The following is a 17,570-nucleotide window of genomic DNA, read 5'->3' as shown; positions in this document are numbered from 1 at the left end:
CTATCAAAAACTAAGTAAAAGAGGTATTTAAATAGTAAATTTCAAGCTTAATCTTATTTTAAGGTAATTGAACCATAACAAAATAATTACTATATTGTCGATGAATTCTTCTCTTCTTATAATTCTTATTATGTGGTTAATTGTCATAAATGGAATGACCAGCAAAAATGTCATGGAACCATAAGGCTTCCGTAACGTAATAAGACTACCAATTGCTGGACTCCAAATTCTTTGAGATATCTTAAAGCCCCATCTGGGAAAATGTTTGAGAGGGGTGGCTTTTTCAACTTTTATCCTATTGGAAAGGCTGAGAGAATAATGACATTTCTCCCCTTCTAGACGGCAAGCTTGTTGTGGGCAGGGGATAAGTCTGTTTATTTTTATATTGTACTCTCCCAGGTGCTCAGTACAATGCTCTGCACAGAGATCACCCAGTTAATACAAGTGAATGAATGAATGAATGAATGAATGAATGAATGAATTTGGACTTTGAGCCATAAGTATCCTGAGAGTCCATCCTAGAGCACAACTATAGTATTCTAATGATATTTTGTTTGCAAATTAATAATTATGCTATTTGTTAAGTGCTTAGTAAATGCCAAGCACTGTTCTAAGCTGTGGGGTAGAAACAAGGTAAACAGATTATCCCACGTGAGGTTCCCCATCTTGCTTCCCGATTTACAGTTGAGGTAACTGAGGCCCAGAGAAGTTTAAGTGATTTGCCCAGTCACACAGCTGGTAAGTGATGGACCTGGGATTAGAACCCACGACCAATGACTCCCAAGCCCGTGCTCTTTCCACTAAAACACGCTCATATTCATTGTCATCTTTGTCTTTTATGCTCTTATTATTTTATCTTTCCCCATGTATCTGTCACCAGTACACTCCTTCCTCTTAATTTTTTAGATGTGACGTCCCTAGAGACTGATGATCATGCTTAATGCTCTGGTCCAAAACAGAACTCCTATATCTGAAAGAGAATTCCATATCTCCCCACCCAAACACTGTCCTTCCCAGGTCTTTTGCTTCCCCGTAGATAATAACACTATCCTCCCTATCTCTCAAGCCCATAAACTTGGTATTGTCTTCATTTCTGTCCTTTAACCTACATATTCTATCTGCCAGCAAATACTTTCAATTCTACCATTCATTCATTAATTCAATTATATTTATTGATCACTTACTGTGTGCAGAACACTGTACTAAGCACTTGGAAATTACAATTAGGCAACGGATAGAGTCAATCCCTGCCCAACAACGGGCTCACAGCCTAAGAGGGGGAGACAGACAGCAAAACAAAACAAATGGACAGGCAATTAGACATGCTACCTGCACAACATAGCTAAAATCTACCCTTTCCTCTCCATCCAAACTGTAACTATGCTGATCCAAACATGTATCCTACTCCTCTTTGACTACTGCATCTACTTCCTCGCTGGCCTTCCGGCCGCCTGCCTGTCCCACCTTCAGTCCATACTTCACTCTGCTGCCCGGACCATTTTCTAGAAAAAATTCAGTCCGTGTCTCCTCAAGAACCTCCAGCGATTGCCCATCCTCCTCCACATCAAGCAGGATGTCCTTAAATTAGCTGTGAAGCCCTCAATCAGCTTGCCCAATCCTACCTTACCTCACTGATCTTCCACTACAGCCCACCTATACGCTGACAGAAATTCACTCTCCCCACCTTCAAAGCCTCATTCAGTTAGCATTCCCCAGTTGCACCCTCTTTTCCCCAACTCTGTTTCCCTTCTGTGTTGCCCAAGCACTTGGATTTGTGTCCTTTGGACATCTGATCCTGCCCCACCATCAACCCCACAGCACATAATATATCTATAAATGATATATTATGAAATATTTAATTATATTGTCTATCACCCCCTCTAGACAGTAAGCAGGGAACTTATATCCCAAATCTGTTGTACTGTACCCTTCCAACTGCTTACTAGAGTCCTCTGCCTGCAGTGAGCTCTCAATAAGTACCATCATTGATAAGGATCCAAGTTGTACTTTTTTCCAAAACCTGTTATGGTTCTTTGCACACAGTAGTTTCTTAGTAAGTTTTACTTTTACTATGTCTTGGATCACAGTTTGAAACTACAATTAGAATAATAATTTTCTAAGTGTAGCTTTCATTAAACACTTACTTTGTGTCAAGCTCTGTACTAAGCTCAGCGGTAAGTACAAGAACCCAGTCCCTGCCCCACATAGGGTTTGCTTTTCAGTGAAATCTGATGAAAGTTGCTGTCTCGGAGGTATTGGAGAGGAACCTGAAAAAGCTCAGGGTGTCTCTAGACATTTCCCCTATCCTCAGAACATAAATGCAGATGTTTAGTCAATTTCAGGGGTCAAAAAAAGGGGAAAACTAAACCAGATTTAAAAATTTACACAACCCCTAGGAATGAAGGCCTTGTTATATCCACAAACTGTTGAAAGTACACAAACAGTTGACAATTTTAGCTATGCAAGTAGACTAACTTGCAGAGAAGCAGCATGGCTCAGTGGAAAGAGCACGGGCTTTGGAGTCAGGGCTCATGAGTTTGAATCCCAGCTCTGCCACTTGTCGGCTGTGTGACTGTGGGCAAGTCACTTAACTTCTCTGTGCCTCAGTTCCCTCATCTGTAAAATGGGGATTAAGACTGTGAGCCCCACGTGGGACAACCTGATTCCCCTATGTCTACCCCAGCGCTTAGAACAGTGCTTGGCACATAGTAAGCGCTTAACAAATACCAACATTATTATTATTATTACTAACGTAGATATACAAAGTTCTAAGTATCTTTGCTCACAAGCAGCACATAGAGAGAACATTTAGGCAGCGTGGCTTAGTGGATTCCCATAGTTCTGGGACTCGGAAGGACGTGTGTTCTGATCCCGGCTCTGCCACATGTTTGCAAGTCACTTAACTTCTGTGACCCTCAGCTACCTCATCCGTAAAATGGGGATGAAGACTGTGAGCCCCACATGGGACAGGGACTGTGCCCAACCAGCTTGTTTCACCTCTAGTGCTTAGCAAAAAACAAGTGCTTAGCAAGTACCATCATTATTATTAACGAGTAATATATGTCTTAAAGAAAGAAGAAGAAAGAGAGAGAGAGTAAAGGAGGGAGACGAAAAAAGAGGGAGTCAGTCACTGTCACCTAGACATTTAATGCATGGGATAAGTCATTAGACAATACAAATTATGTATTTTGGTGTTTGGGCCATGGAGTAGGTGCAGAAACAAACAATATGGCTTGTATCCCTGGACTTATTCATGGGTGGTTGTATTGTTAGGTATGACTAGTTAGGCTATGCACATCTTCATTTATGTCTATTTACTTTGTATATATTCATATCCATGTGTCTATTTAAAATGTGCAGTGTATGCCTAAAATTATGGTGTTCATTGTTGATGTGATAAGAGAAATCTCTGAGATTTCTAATTTCATATTTCAGAAAAAGAAAGCTATATACTTTACTGTTACTAAGCTAGAGACTGTGAAGGAAATAAAGTTATTGTAGATTTAGAGAACCTAGAAGTAAATGCTAATTAAAAAAACATATCTATGTCAGAAGCATCAGAAACAGGTCAAAAGATTCTTTCATTAAATGATTTGCCATCCTTCTAGTCTATCAACTCCGATATATTATACTCTCCCAAGCACTTAGTAAGTGCAGTTATCTGCAGCCTCAATAAATTCTGATGATACAATACTGTGCTAAGCACTATACAGTGGAGTTGGTGGACAAGATTTCTGCCCACAATGAGCTTATAGTCTAGAAGTGAATTATGTAGTAGAATTTACGTTATTATTTTGCAATTCATTACCCAGCTGTTATTTTGTGAACAACGAAACAAACTAAATAAAACCGCAAAGGAGTTATATATGACAAGGATTTTAAAAGAGAAATTGCGTGAAATGTTAATGGTGATGCTATATGGTATATCATCTAAAGTGGGAAGCATTCCTGAAAAGCCAGTAGATTTGCTCTGTGTTATTCTTTATTACTGAGTTGTAATATAGTATCTAATTATTTGAAACACAACCATATAAGTGGATTTTCAAAACTACATAGCTTAAAGTTTCTTCCTGCAACCTTCAAGTAGTGCTCTAAGGAACTGGAGTTAAGGGAATGGGAAAGAGGTATTTCATTCTATCCATCCACATTTTTCAGATGACTGGTAAAAGAAGACTGGACTTTATCAAAAGTACCACAGGGATTTGTGGGTATCATTTCATCTCAAAGTTACAGAAAAAATTTCTTGGTATACTAAGTTTCCAGTATAATGTGATTTTTTTTTTTCCTTCCAGTTATCTCTTGTGGTGGTTTATCCTTTCCACCATACGGTAATAAGATTGGAACTTTAACGGTGTTTGGAGCAACAGCCATATTTACTTGTAATACAGGATATACACTTGTTGGGTCCCATGTGCGAGAATGTTTGGAAAATGGACTTTGGAGTGGAGGTGAAACCCGCTGCCTGGGTAAATATATATATCATGTTGTGTTTGCTTTTCAATTCACAGTAATATTTCAATTTTGTTTTTTCTTTGTTGTCTTTTTATTCTCTAGTCTTTCAGTCATCAATGATACAAGTGAAATAATTTTTCCCCGAACTAGAATGTGTTCATTTGACTTTCTTATTTTGATATTGTTTGCAATAATCATTTGCATTCATATACTACAGTGACTCACGGAACAAAGAATCCCTTTATAAATGTCATGACACTATGATGTTTTTGAAACTCAAGGAGCAAGATGGCATTGTTTGGGGGAATGTTATTCTAGGACCAAATATTTAAAGAATTCTTGGAAGAGTAGGGAAAGTTGTTTTGCATATAACTTCAGGTGCAGACTGTATGTTGACCAATTATCCACTGTTATATTCCCCAAACTTTATGATGATTCTTGACCCAGAGCAAGCACTTAAACAATTCCACAATGAAGTAGCTTCAGAAAATCTATACCAATCGCATAAATACATTTGACATTGAACAGAAATTGATGAAAACCAGATCATACTTTAACAGGTAGAGGTTTCTTTGGAAGATCAATATTGAATATTCAACAGGAAAGATGTAAAATATTTTGTTTAAGAATTCCAGAATCTAAAACCTCCATATTAGAGTTTGCAAATAATTCAGTTAATTTTTCCCCCGATTCACCATTAAAGCTTCCTGCATTTTCAATCCATAACTTGGAGTTGACATAATGAGTATCAGAGGGCACTAAATGGACAATTTCAACCCATACCATGTGCACAGAGAGAACAGTTTTGGGGTAGAGCCAGTTCTGAATGGTGGAAGCCTAAAGGACCCTCCAGGTCAATGTTCTCTTCTCTGTAATTTACACACCTGTAGCTTTATATGCTTCATACTACTTTCATCCCAAAGCAATGACTACAAGCTGAAATAAACTTGGGATTTTTTATTTTTTTTTTGTGAACGTTTGGGAACTCTCAATCTCCATCTTGGTTGTTCTGCAGGGCAGGAGGGACAGCTGTGAGGGAAGAGGGTTTTCCTCAACTTTATCATCTCTCTAATCTAATAAAAGTAATTGTGGTGTTTGTTAGGTGCTTACTATGTGGGAAGCACTGTACTAAGCACTAGGATAGATACAATCTAATCAGGTCAGACATAGTCCCTGTCCCACACGGCTTCACAGTTTTACCCCCCAGATTACATGAGGTAACTGAGGCACAGAGAAGTAAAGTAACTTGCCCATAGTCACACACCAGACAAGTGGCAGAGATGGGATTAGAACCCAGGTTCATCTGACTCCCAAGCCCATGCTCTATTCACTAGGCCATGCTAGTGCTCTCATCCATAATAATATGAAATCTACTTTACCCCTCCCTACCTTGCCTGCCTCTGGGACAGATGTCACTTGGTAGAAGCATTCTAGCTGTAGAGGGTCTTCAGCCTATTAAATCTCCCTTGTCTTCCCTTGACATCCTAATTTCCCAATGCCTTTACTTGTCAGTGTATCCAACCACCCCCATCTCCCCAAACCTTGGGCAGTGATACTGGAGACCTAGAAGAATGTTAAGAAAAGTATGACAAGAGCAGGAATTAGTGATGGAAAAAGCTGGGTTTGAAGGGGTTAGGATGGGGGAAGCCCAGTGGTTCAAACGTGGTACAAGGTGGAGTGTAGAGGAGTGAGGAGATGGAGAGAAGACAAGGATTAAGGAATACAGGCAGAGAATGGGTGAACAGGATGATCCCAGAAAGATGATTCCACAGTAAATCTACAAGGGTATTCACTCATGTGCAGAACAAACAGGCAAAGGCATAATGGATAGAACCCTGGCCTGGTAGTCAGACTCTTTCATTCATTCATTCATTCAATAGTATTTATTGAGCGCTTACTATGTGCAGAGCACTGTACTAAGCGCTTGGGATGAACAAGTCGGCAACAGATAGAGACAGTCCCTGCCGTTTGACGGGCTTACAGTCTAATCGGGGGAGACGGACAGACAAGAACAATGGCACTAAACAGCGTCAAGGGGAAGAACATCTCGTAAAAACAATGGCAACTAAATAGAATCAAGGCGATGTACAATTCATTAACAAAATAAATAGGGTAACGAAAATATATACAGTTGAGCGGACGGGTACAGTGCTGTGGGGATGGGAAGGGAGAGGTGGAGGAGCAGAGGGAAAAGGGGAAAATGAGGCTTTAGCTGCGGAGAGGTAAAGGGGGGATGGCAGAGGGAGTAGAGGGGGAAGAGGAGCTCAGTCTGGGAACGCCTCTTGGAGGAGGTAATTTTTAAGTAAGGTTTTGAAGAGGGAAAGAGAATCAGTTTGGCGGAGGTGAGGAGGGAGGGCGTTCCAGGACCGCGGGAGGACGTGACCCAGGGGTCGACGGCGGGATAGGCGAGACCGAGGGACGGCGAGGAGGTGGGCGGCAGAGGAGCGGAGCGTGCGGGGTGGGCGGTAGAAAGAGAGAAGGGAGGAGAGGTAGGAAGGGGCAAGGTGATGGAGAGCCTTGAAGCCTAGAGTGAGGAGTTTTTGTTTGGAGCGGAGGTCGATAGGCAACCACTGGAGTTGTTTAAGAAGGGGAGTGACATGCCCAGATCGTTTCTGCAGGAAGATGAGCCGGGCAGCGGAGTGAAGAATAGACCGGAGCGGGGCGAGAGAGGAGGAAGGGAGGTCAGAGAGAAGGCTGACACAGTAGTCTAGCCGGGATATAACGAGAGCCCGTAATAGTAAGGTAGCCGTTTGGGTGGAGAGGAAAGGGCGGATCTTGGCGATATTGTAGAGGTGAAACCGGCAGGTCTTGGTAACGGATAGGATGTGTGGGGTGAACGAGAGGGACGAGTCAAGGATGACACCGAGATTGCGGGCCTGCGGGACGGGAAGGATGGTCATGCCATCCACGGTGATGGAGAAGTCTGGGAGCGGACCGGGCTTGGGAGGGAAGATGAGGAGCTCAGTCTTGCTCATGTTGAGTTTTAGGTGGCGGGCCGACATCCAGGTGGAGACGTCCCGGAGGCAGGAGGAGATGCGAGCCTGAAGGGAGGGGGAGAGGACAGGGGCGGAGATGTAGATCTGCGTGTCATCTGCGTAGAGATGGTAGTCAAAGCCTTGAGAGCGGATGAGTTCACCGAGGGAGTGAGTGTAAATGGAGAACAGAAGAGGGCCAAGAACTGACCCTTGAGGAACTCCAACAGTTAAAGGATGGGAGGGGGAGGAGGCTCCAGCGAAGGAGACCGAGAATGACCGGCCAGAGAGGTAAGAGGAGAACCAGGAGAGGACAGAGTCCGTGAAGCCAAGGTGAGATAAGGTATGGAGGAGGAGGGGATGGTTGACAGTGTCAAAGGCAGCAGAGAGGTCAAGGAGGATCAGAATGGAGTAGGAGCCATTGGATTTGGCAAGAAGGAGGTCATGGGTGACCTTAGAGAGAGCAGTCTCGGTAGAGTGGAGGGGACGGAAGCCAGATTGGAGGGGGTCTAGGAGAGAATGGGAGTTAAGGAATTCTAGAGTTAAGGAATTCTAGACTCTGACTCCCAGGAGGTCCTGGGTTCTAATCTCGGCTCTGCCACTTGTCTGCTGTGAGACCTTGGGCAGTCAGTTTACTTCTCTGTGCCTCAGTTACCTTATCCGTAAAATGGCAGTTGAGGGAATGAGGCCCACGTAGGACAAGGACTGTGTTCAACCTGATTTGCTTGTATCTACCCCAGCGCTTAGTTCAGTGACTTGCACATAGCAAGTGCTTAATAAATACCATTATCATCATTATTATTATTAACAATCCACAACCCCTCAAGCCTAAGAAAACAGGACCACAGTCCTGGCAGACAAAGGCAGAGAGACCCACCGCCATATGAATCCTGCTGGCGATGCCACGATAGGAATCCTGCTAGAGCTCTGCCACCCTGAAAGCTTCTGGCAAGCAGCAATAAATTGACTATCTAGACTGTAAGCTCTATATGAGTGGGTAACGTCTTTGATATTGTTATTCTGTACTCCCGCAAGAGCTTGGTACATTGCTCTGCAAACAGCAAGTGCTCTTCATAAAGTAAGCGCGCAATAAATGCAAATGACTAACTGAGTGACTGACAGGCTGTCCTGGCCTCTGTGAAAAGGCATAAAGTATATCCCATTCCTCCACTTCTCTACTTCACTGCTGCTGCTTCTAGACCAGCTAAAATCAAGACCTTAATGGAGTTTAATAATAATAATGATAATAATTATTATGGTGTTTCTTAAGCACTTACTATGTGCCAAGAAGTGTTTGGCAAGCACTGTTTTAAGCGCTGAGATAGATATAGAGTAATCAGGTTGTCCCAAGAGGGGCTCACAGTCTTAATCCCCATTTTACAGATGAGGTGACTTGCCCAAGGTCACACAACAGACAAGTGGCAGAGCTGGGATTAGAACCCATGGTTTTCTGACTCTCAGGCGTGGGCTCTATCCACTACGTCATGCTTCTTCTTTGTGATTGTCCATATTACTTAGGAATGCTGCTGCTTTTAATTTAATCATAATTTCAATAGTCCATGTCCCTGAGTTCATTATTTTCCAATAATTTGGCTTTAGAATTCCCAGTATAGGTATTTGCTGGCTTTGGCTTGAACTGCAACTATATTTTAGCATCCGGCACCCTACCTTATTTAGTGCCTGAGAATGATCATGTTTGTGTGTTTTTTTAAGGAACTCAAATATATCGTTGGGTAAATTATTCATTTGAGAATTATTTTTTTTTTACCCTTTCAAACAATAGGATATAGTATATGTTACTCTTCACAGAAAGGAGCTCAATTGACAGCCAGTCACAGAAGTAATAAATTATCAAGCCGTGATATTTATGAAATGCTATTATATGCAAAGCCTTGGACCAAATGTTTGGAAAAATACAATAAAATGGACTTGACAGATACAAGGAACTTACAATCTAATCCCCTCTAGAATGTGAGCTCAATGTGTCTGTTATATTGTGGTCTTGTACTCTCCCAAATGCTTGATTCAGTGCCCTGCACACACTAAGCTCTCAGTAAATATGATTGATTGAATCTAGTGAGGAAGATGGGCTTTAAACGATATTGTAGATGGTGGAAATGGCAGAGTATAGAGATGTGGACGTAAGGGCTGAGCGGCTGGAGTTGGGGTGAGTATTCCTATGGATAAAGGTACAGTCCCAAAGACACAGGGAATGAAGAAGGGAGGGTGAGTAGGGTATGAAAATGAGAGAGGTTATTTAGGAATAGATTCCTGAAGGAGGTGTGATTTTATTGAAGCTCTGAAGATGGGACGAGTGGTGGTCTGTAGGATATGAAGGGAAAGGGAGTTCCAGATCAGAGGGACGACATGAGCAACAAATTGACAGCAAGAGAGACAGGATTGAAGTACACTGAGTAGTTAATAATAATAATAGTATTTGTTAAGTACTTACTAAGTGCCAAGCACTATTCTAAGCCCTGGGATAGACACAAGGCAATCAGGTTGTCCCAAGGGGGGCTCCCAGTCTTAATCCCCATTTTACGGAGGAGGTAACTGAATCACAGAGAAGTGTATTGCCCCAGGTCACACAGCAGATGTGGTGGAACCAGAATTAGAACCCAAGTCCTCTGACTCCCAAGCCCGTCTCTTTCCACTAACTTCTGAGGGATCAAGCTTCTAACCATCTCTTTCACTTAATTTTTGACATGGGGAAATCTCATATGTTTCACTAGAGCATGCAAAGCTTACTGGCCCAGGTGGAATATGCCAAGTTAGAATGTAAAACGACCATAAACTTTAGCATCATTTAGGAGTCAAATACACCAGATTTAGTTTACAACCATCATTTTTCTACTTCCGATGCCACCCTTTATTTGTTGGCACTTGTGATTTCCATAGCATCCTTATTTTCCTCAGAAACAAGTAGGGTTTAGCTATGTGTGGGTAGAAATGTTTGTAGATGTGATTCTGAATTCAAGTTGAGATGTTTTGTTGTTATCCTTATATAGAAAATTGCCAGATAAAATGTTTGGAAATAGAATAGATGACTGAAATAGACAAATGAGATGATCTCCTCCCAAATTCACATGCTAATTTTCCAAGGACTGCTTCTTGGGAATTGGAACAAAATCATAGTGGCCTAGGAAATGCATTCTGAAAAGGATGAAGCCAGTTCTCTCCCAAACTATGTAATTCACCAACTCCCCAATGTAATTTCTCACGAGGCCTAACTTGTCTCTTTTAGCTGGACACTGCGGCTCTCCAGATCCAATTGTAAATGGCCACATTAGTGGAGATGGCTTTAGTTATCGTGATACTGTGGTCTATCAGTGTAATCCTGGCTTCCGGCTTGTTGGAACGTCAGTGAGGATATGCCTACAGGACCACAAATGGTCTGGACAAACTCCCGTCTGTGTTCGTAAGTAATCCTTTGATAGTTCTCTTCCACATTTCGTGCTTTAGACTAAGTCCTATTTAAACAACAGATTTGAAGCAGTCTGCAACTATCAAGAATACTCATTCCTTTAGTATTTAGGATTTTTTTCTTTGGTCAAAGAAAGAGCAAAAGGAATCCACTCCCTTTTCCTTTTCTCTTGCTGATCTTGGTCTTGATTCAATTGGAGCGAGATATTCTTGAGTTCATGTGTCAGAGGCTTCCTTGCAGGAGGGTAAAGTGAATAAACTGCCTAGTTGAGTGTAAAACACTGTAGCAGTTTGTGATAAATTGTGATAAATCCCCTAGTGGATCGCCTAACTGTATTTGTACTGTTCCAATCACTCATGTCGCCCTAATAAGATTTTTGTTTTTCTAATGGGCACTTGCATTTTGTATTGAAAAAGTATACAGTACATGTAGTAAACCTTCCCCAAAAGGGACCCAAAAGGATTAGTGATCTTTGTCAGAATATCTTTAATTGTCTATTTAGAGTTAGATTCAATATTTTCCTACATCATCTTGGGCTGTTTTATGGGAATTTCACAAAGGAAAGGTTATGAGAAGCTAAGTGTCTGAGACGATTACTTTTTGAAACGTGACACGTGAGGTGACATTGACCAAGAACACAACGAATAAAAACGAGAACTGAAGTGGCTGGAATATACCTTTGCCAAAGTGGATCAACACTTAATTTTTTTCCTTTCTTTCACTATCACTTTACATAGCAGAGTATTTAGTGCGGAGAAATCTTGCCCGCTGCCCTGATGATTCCTGCATTCCATGGGGTCAACTTTATTCAATACAGAATGACTTTCTAAAATTCTACAGGCTTTAATCATTGAAAGATAATCCAGAATCCAAACTCCCAGAACAAGAAGCCACTGTTACAAGGTTATTGATAAAACCGTTGATCATGTCCTTTTTTGGCAGGTAGCACTTTTTGTTTCTCAGAAGTGCTTTCGCATCGATTATGTCATTTTATCCCAACAATTCTGGTGAGGTAGAAGAGGGATTATTATCAGAGAAGCAGATTTATTATCCAGATTTTTCAGTTGAGGAAAATAAGGGCCAAAAAGGTCAAGTGACTTATCCGAGGTCATATAGCAGGCCAGGGCCAGATACAGGACTATAAACCGGTTGTCCTAACTTCCAACCTCAAGTTCTTGCTATTTTTCTGTATGTGAAATGGCTTTGGAGAATATATACCCAATATGAAAACTAAATCTTTCTCATCCCAACCCTTCCACTTGCCTGCTGCATCACCCTGGAAAGGTCACTTAACTTCTCTGTGCCTCACCTTGCTCTTCTGTAAAATGGGGATTAAATACCTGATCTTCCTCCCTCCTAGACTATGAGCATCTTGTGAGAAAGGAACTATGACTTTTCTGATTGTACTATAACTACCCTAGCCCTTAGACACAGCTTTGGGACACAGTAGCATTTAACAAATGCCACTATTATTATTATTACTATCTGACTTTTGGAAAATGTATACCTAATTCAAAGCACACAGTTATTTGAAAAGGGTAAGTATCAGCATCAAAGTGGGTCCGACATTGAATTTGGGTTTTAGTTGTTCAAAATTTCGCCATATAACGGTCATCTTTTTTGCAACATTGTGTGACTTTTTTTATGGTATTAGTTAAGCACTTACTGTGTTCAGGCACTTCTGTAAGCTAATCAAGTTGGACACAACCCATATCCCTCATGGGGCTTGCAGCCTTAATCCCCATTTTACAGATGAGATAACTGACAAGTTAAGTGACTATTCCAAGGTCACAAAGCAGACCAGTGGTGGAGCAGTGATTAGAATCCAGGTCCTCTCAACTCCATGCCTCTGTTCTGGGCCACGGGTCTTTTCTTAGAATGTTACAGCATTGATCAGGCATCCTATTTAAAGCTATTCATTCTAAGATCATCAACATAAAAAGTTGGCTGAGACTATATTACGATCGTGTGTGACTTTTACATTTTAACTATATGTTTTTTCTCTAGCTATCACATGTGGACATCCTGGGAACCCTGCTTATGGATTAACCAATGGCAGTGAGTTCAACTTAAACGATATGGTAAACTTCACCTGCAACACTGGATATTTGCTGCAAGGCGCAGCTAGAGCACAGTGTCGAAGCAATGGTCAATGGAGCAGTTCTCTACCTACCTGCCGAGGTAGGCAAAGTGGACTCCTCTTGAAGCGTGCATTCTTTCAGTCTTATTTATTGAGTGCTTACTGTGTGCAGAGGCAACTCTACTAAGCTCTTGGAAAGTACAATTTGTCTCTTGGCAACAGAGACAATCCCTACCCATTAGTAAACAGTCAGAGAGCTGTAGATGAGACTGCACTTAGGAACTGTGGAATATTGCCATATTGAAGAGAAATAATCTCAGCTCACTGCCCAAAGCAAATTATTCCCCTGATCGTTCATACAGTTTGTGTGAATTGCACCTGGGCATCAAGATGTTATTCGTTTCTGTGCTCCACGAAGCCAGTTACGTTGTTTGAAGTGAATTAAGGTAGCTCCAGTTAAGTCTTTTAATCATTTTAGTCCTATACTTGTTCCATTTGTTGGAGAGAAATAGTACCTTCAACAAACATAATGAAATATAGATACACTTACAAAAAGTGTGTAAAATCTTTTTTCGGTTAGTCGGCTTCCCCAAGTAGAATAAATTCCTTTGATAATAATAATAATAATAGCATGTGCCAAGCACTGGGGCAGATACAAAATAATCAGGTTGGACACAGTCCCTGTCCCACATGGGGCTCACAGTCTTACCGATGCCAGGTCACTGGTTTCACCAGAACTTTCTGGTGAACGAGTGATATCCTATGTAACATCAGTAGAGATAGGTAGTGTGCGTAGGCAGGATAGAGTTGCTACTGCTTCCAATTCTCCCTCTAGCAAAAAGCTAAAAGTCCATTTCACTTCTCAGACCATTGGAAAAATACGTGCCATTGTTTCATTTCCTCTCCTAAACTGCCGATCTTCTTAGCAGAGTATCTGGCGGTTGTTTCATTTTTGGATGCCTAAAACTTCAACTTTGGGATTTAAGATGCATTAATATTTAGTGTTCATTCACTTTAATTTTTAAATCAGGTGGAGAACTAAAATTTCACACATCTCATTCTTCTCTTTATTGTCCCCTTTTAAAGAAACTTACACGATACAGGTTCGCTTGGACACTTTAGGCCGAGGAGAAGAGTCAGGCCTAGAAAACCCAAGGGAGGATTTACTATTGAAATGGCCCGTTACCTTTTCCACACACAGTCACATAATTTAATGCATGAGAATATTCTTTGAAGTAGTAAAATGCGGCTTCAGAGCCTAGTAGCAAGAATAGGGACCTGCAAGTCAGAGGACTTGAGGAAGAGCACGGTCTTGGGAGTCAGAGGTCATGGGTTCCAATCCCGGCTCTGCCACTTGTCTGCTGAGTGACTTTGGGCAAGTCACTTAACTTCTCCTATGCCTCACTTACCTCTTCAGTTAAATGGGGATGAAAATACTTTTGTGAGTTCTGTGGACACACTATAGATATCTTTATGCTCTTCCTTCACCTTTCTCATGTACCTATTATGCTACAAAAATCATATCTGCTGTGCTTTTCATCTGGATATTAAGTCGCTTCAGGCAGCAGAGGGAAATATGAACTGGAGTGGGGAGAGGCTGGAGGCAAGGAGGTCTACAAGGATGCTGATCAACTGATCGAGTTAGCATATGACAAGTGCTTGAACCAGTGTGGTGAAATTTTAGCTGGGCATTTGCTTAAGGGCTATCCCAAAAGTATTGAAGAATTAACACACTTCTCATAGTGGTCTTTGCCACTCATAGTGGTCTTTGCCACTTACCTTAAAAAAAATTGGGCGTATAGGAAATAAATGTATATTTTCTTTTTTTTTTCTTGTGAGTAATAACATTTGCCTCTCAGAGTCGCACCTGGAGAATTTCCAGGACTCTACCAGTCTAGACTATATTTTTACCAAGAAAACTCTTTGAATCAACTAGCAGAACGATTGCAGAAGGAGGTGGGGCGTTCTGGGAGAGATGTGTCCATGGTGTCGCTATTGGACAGACTTGACTCAACAGCATAAAATAGCAATAATATCGGTGTGGAGAGCAAACTCCAGATCATTTTGAAAAGAGAGAGAGGAAAAGGGACACATAAAATAGAAGAATAAATGAATTTAAATGATTTCTACAAATAATTGCTCAGATTTTCTAGTTAAGACCATCTGGAGCAGCTCCAGTGAGCAATAATACCTCAAGCATAGCAATGATTCAACTCATCTGAAACAGTTTTGTTCCTTCATCCAATATGCCAATGAATGGGATTTAGATTTTGCATTCAGAATCCTTAATTATTTTGTTTTATTCTGAGCAAAGTCATGTTGATTACCACCTAGGTATTTGAGTTTATTAAGTGCCTCTTTAATGTGCGATGATCTGAACGTGGCTCAAGATGTTTGAAAATGTTCAAATAAATATTTTCGAATTTAAAAGTCAAAGTGTATCTTCTAGCACATCTCTCATCTTCATATCTCATTTTAAATCATAAAAGTTGCTCACATAAAAATGAGATTAAAGAGACTGAAATGCTTTAAATGTTGGAAGCCATCTTATTCATAAAATTCACAGGTCACAAAAATTGGTGACACATACTGGTTTTTACTCAAAAGTACTCTTCAGAAAGCTAAGCTATGCTTTTGTGACATCTGAATTATTTGAAATTATAATGTGAAGAATGCAACATAATTTTGAAAAGTATCCATTGCTTATTTTAGGAAAAATAAGCTTGGAAAATAGTCATGCATGAAATGTTTCAATGCCACATAATATGCTCCCAGTACACCACTGTTTTTCTTCGATTCTTTCTCCACGTACCTTCTTGTCCCTGCCATCTCTTCATAAAATACCAATTTTAAAATTTAATATCAATACAACAATTTCTATCTGTGGGCTCTTTGTTTAAACTACAAATATGGAAAGTCTTTTTTTCCAGTGCCTAAAATGAATGAATAAAATATTGATAACGATAGAAGGTGAGGAAAAACTCAAAGGTTATTCATGCAAAAGAAAGAACGTATTTTGAAAATGGCAGTAGAGTTTATCCAAAATGGAGGAGGAAGATTTAGAAAGACAATAGTTGAAGCACTGTGGAACCTAAGACCAGAGGTGAAAGCTAGCCACAATTACCTGAAATGCCAACACCAGAAAAGCAATAAATTCTAGCGGTGTGTATCTGGTATGTATTTCTGCAAAAGAGATGTATTGTTTTTAGTCCTTTGGGGCTGCAGGCTGGCATAGGTGGACCGGAGAATCTAGGCTTTGGGGACAGGCAGGACCTGGACTGCTCCTCACTCCTTGGAGATTGTCGTGTCTTTGTATTCGTGTGTGGTGTGTATATCTCTCTGTGTGCACCATTTACCCTGACAGCAAGCCCAACAGGGCTTCAAGTGAGACCAGAGGGCTCGAGCTACCCAGGGATATGAAAATGGCGAAGACTGGCCTGTGTTTCTAATGCTTCAGTCTTTCTATCGGTGTGATGCGACCCTTGCCCTGTTGGAAGGTCTTTCTGGTTTCCACCATCCTACCAGGCTGCAGGTTGAGCCAGTTCTTTTCACCATCTTCCCCACGCAAAACCCATCTGATCCCCATCACCGTTGGACAAGCTGGACAGTCTATAAAAGCAGTGCTGACTAGTGGGAACAGCACAGGCCTAGGTGTCCGGAAACCTGGATTTTAATCGTGCTTCCACCACTTGCTGCTCTGTGACCTGGGACAAGTCACTTAACCTCTTTGTGTTTCAGTTTCTTCACCTGTAAAATGGGGGTTAAAGACCTACTCTCCTTTCCCTTTGTGTCCGTTCTGATGGTATCATATCTACTGCAGTGCTTATGACAGTACTTGGCCCATAGAAAGAACTTAGCAAATAAGACAATTACACTTGTCATTATCACCTCTTACTATCATTATTATTCGGGGTGTGATTTTAATTTTGGAAAGCAGTATACTCAAGTAGATTCATTCAATCTTTGCAGTAGAGATGATGCTTCCATTTTATCACTGAATACTCCCGGTTCTGAAGCAACCTACAGCGTGGCTTAGTGGGCATGGGGGTCACAAATTGTGGGTTCTAATACCGGCTGGTGTGCTGTGTGACATTGGACAAGTCACTTCACTTCTCTGTGCCTCAGCTCGTCCGTGAAATGGCAATTGAGACTGTGAGCCCCATGTGATACAGTGACCCGATTTGCTTGTATCACCCCCAGTGCGTAGTACAATGCCTAGTACACAGTAAGTGTTTAACAAATGCCACAATCATTATGAAACATTTTGGGTAGAACACTGTTAGGGAATGTGACAATATTCTTCCAGTAATGTGAGGCTGTTTGGATACTGTGTGTCACCAGGTTGGAAGAAACTGTTTTGTGTGCTTGTGCGTGATGACATACAGAATGAATACAGTGTAAGCTTTCCTTACAGTGGACAAGTCACTCTCCTTTCGTATTTGACTTCCATTGCCCTAGATTCGAGATTCTAGAAGATTCTCACCTTCTCCTAACTTGTGTCATACAAGAGTGCTTTGTCCATTCACTTTTTCCTAAACTCCCTGGGAAAAGAAAAGCATGTCTAAGATGCCAGGGAAATTCCTTTTTTCGATTCTGTGAAATCTCCTCAATTTAATTGCTGCCTTAATGCATTTTTCAAGTG

At 41.2% G+C, this 17,570-nt stretch overlaps 1 protein-coding gene across 1 annotated transcript in view; it reads left to right on the top strand.

Annotated features, from left to right (window-relative positions):
• Positions 1-17,570, top strand: part of CSMD1 (CUB and Sushi multiple domains 1) — a 1,410,881-nt gene that overhangs the window by 1,321,449 nt on the left and 71,862 nt on the right. Inside the window, exons 53-55 of the mRNA XM_029051790.2 lie at positions 4,293-4,466; positions 10,669-10,842; positions 12,856-13,029. Of these exons, the coding sequence (XP_028907623.1) occupies positions 4,293-4,466; positions 10,669-10,842; positions 12,856-13,029 (522 nt within the window). The remainder of the gene's footprint in view (positions 1-4,292; positions 4,467-10,668; positions 10,843-12,855; positions 13,030-17,570) is intronic.

This window comes from Ornithorhynchus anatinus, chromosome X1, assembly GCF_004115215.2.
Source record: "Ornithorhynchus anatinus isolate Pmale09 chromosome X1, mOrnAna1.pri.v4, whole genome shotgun sequence".
NCBI classification, from domain to species: domain Eukaryota; kingdom Metazoa; phylum Chordata; class Mammalia; order Monotremata; family Ornithorhynchidae; genus Ornithorhynchus; species Ornithorhynchus anatinus.
This window is presented reverse-complemented; position numbering and strand designations above follow the sequence as displayed.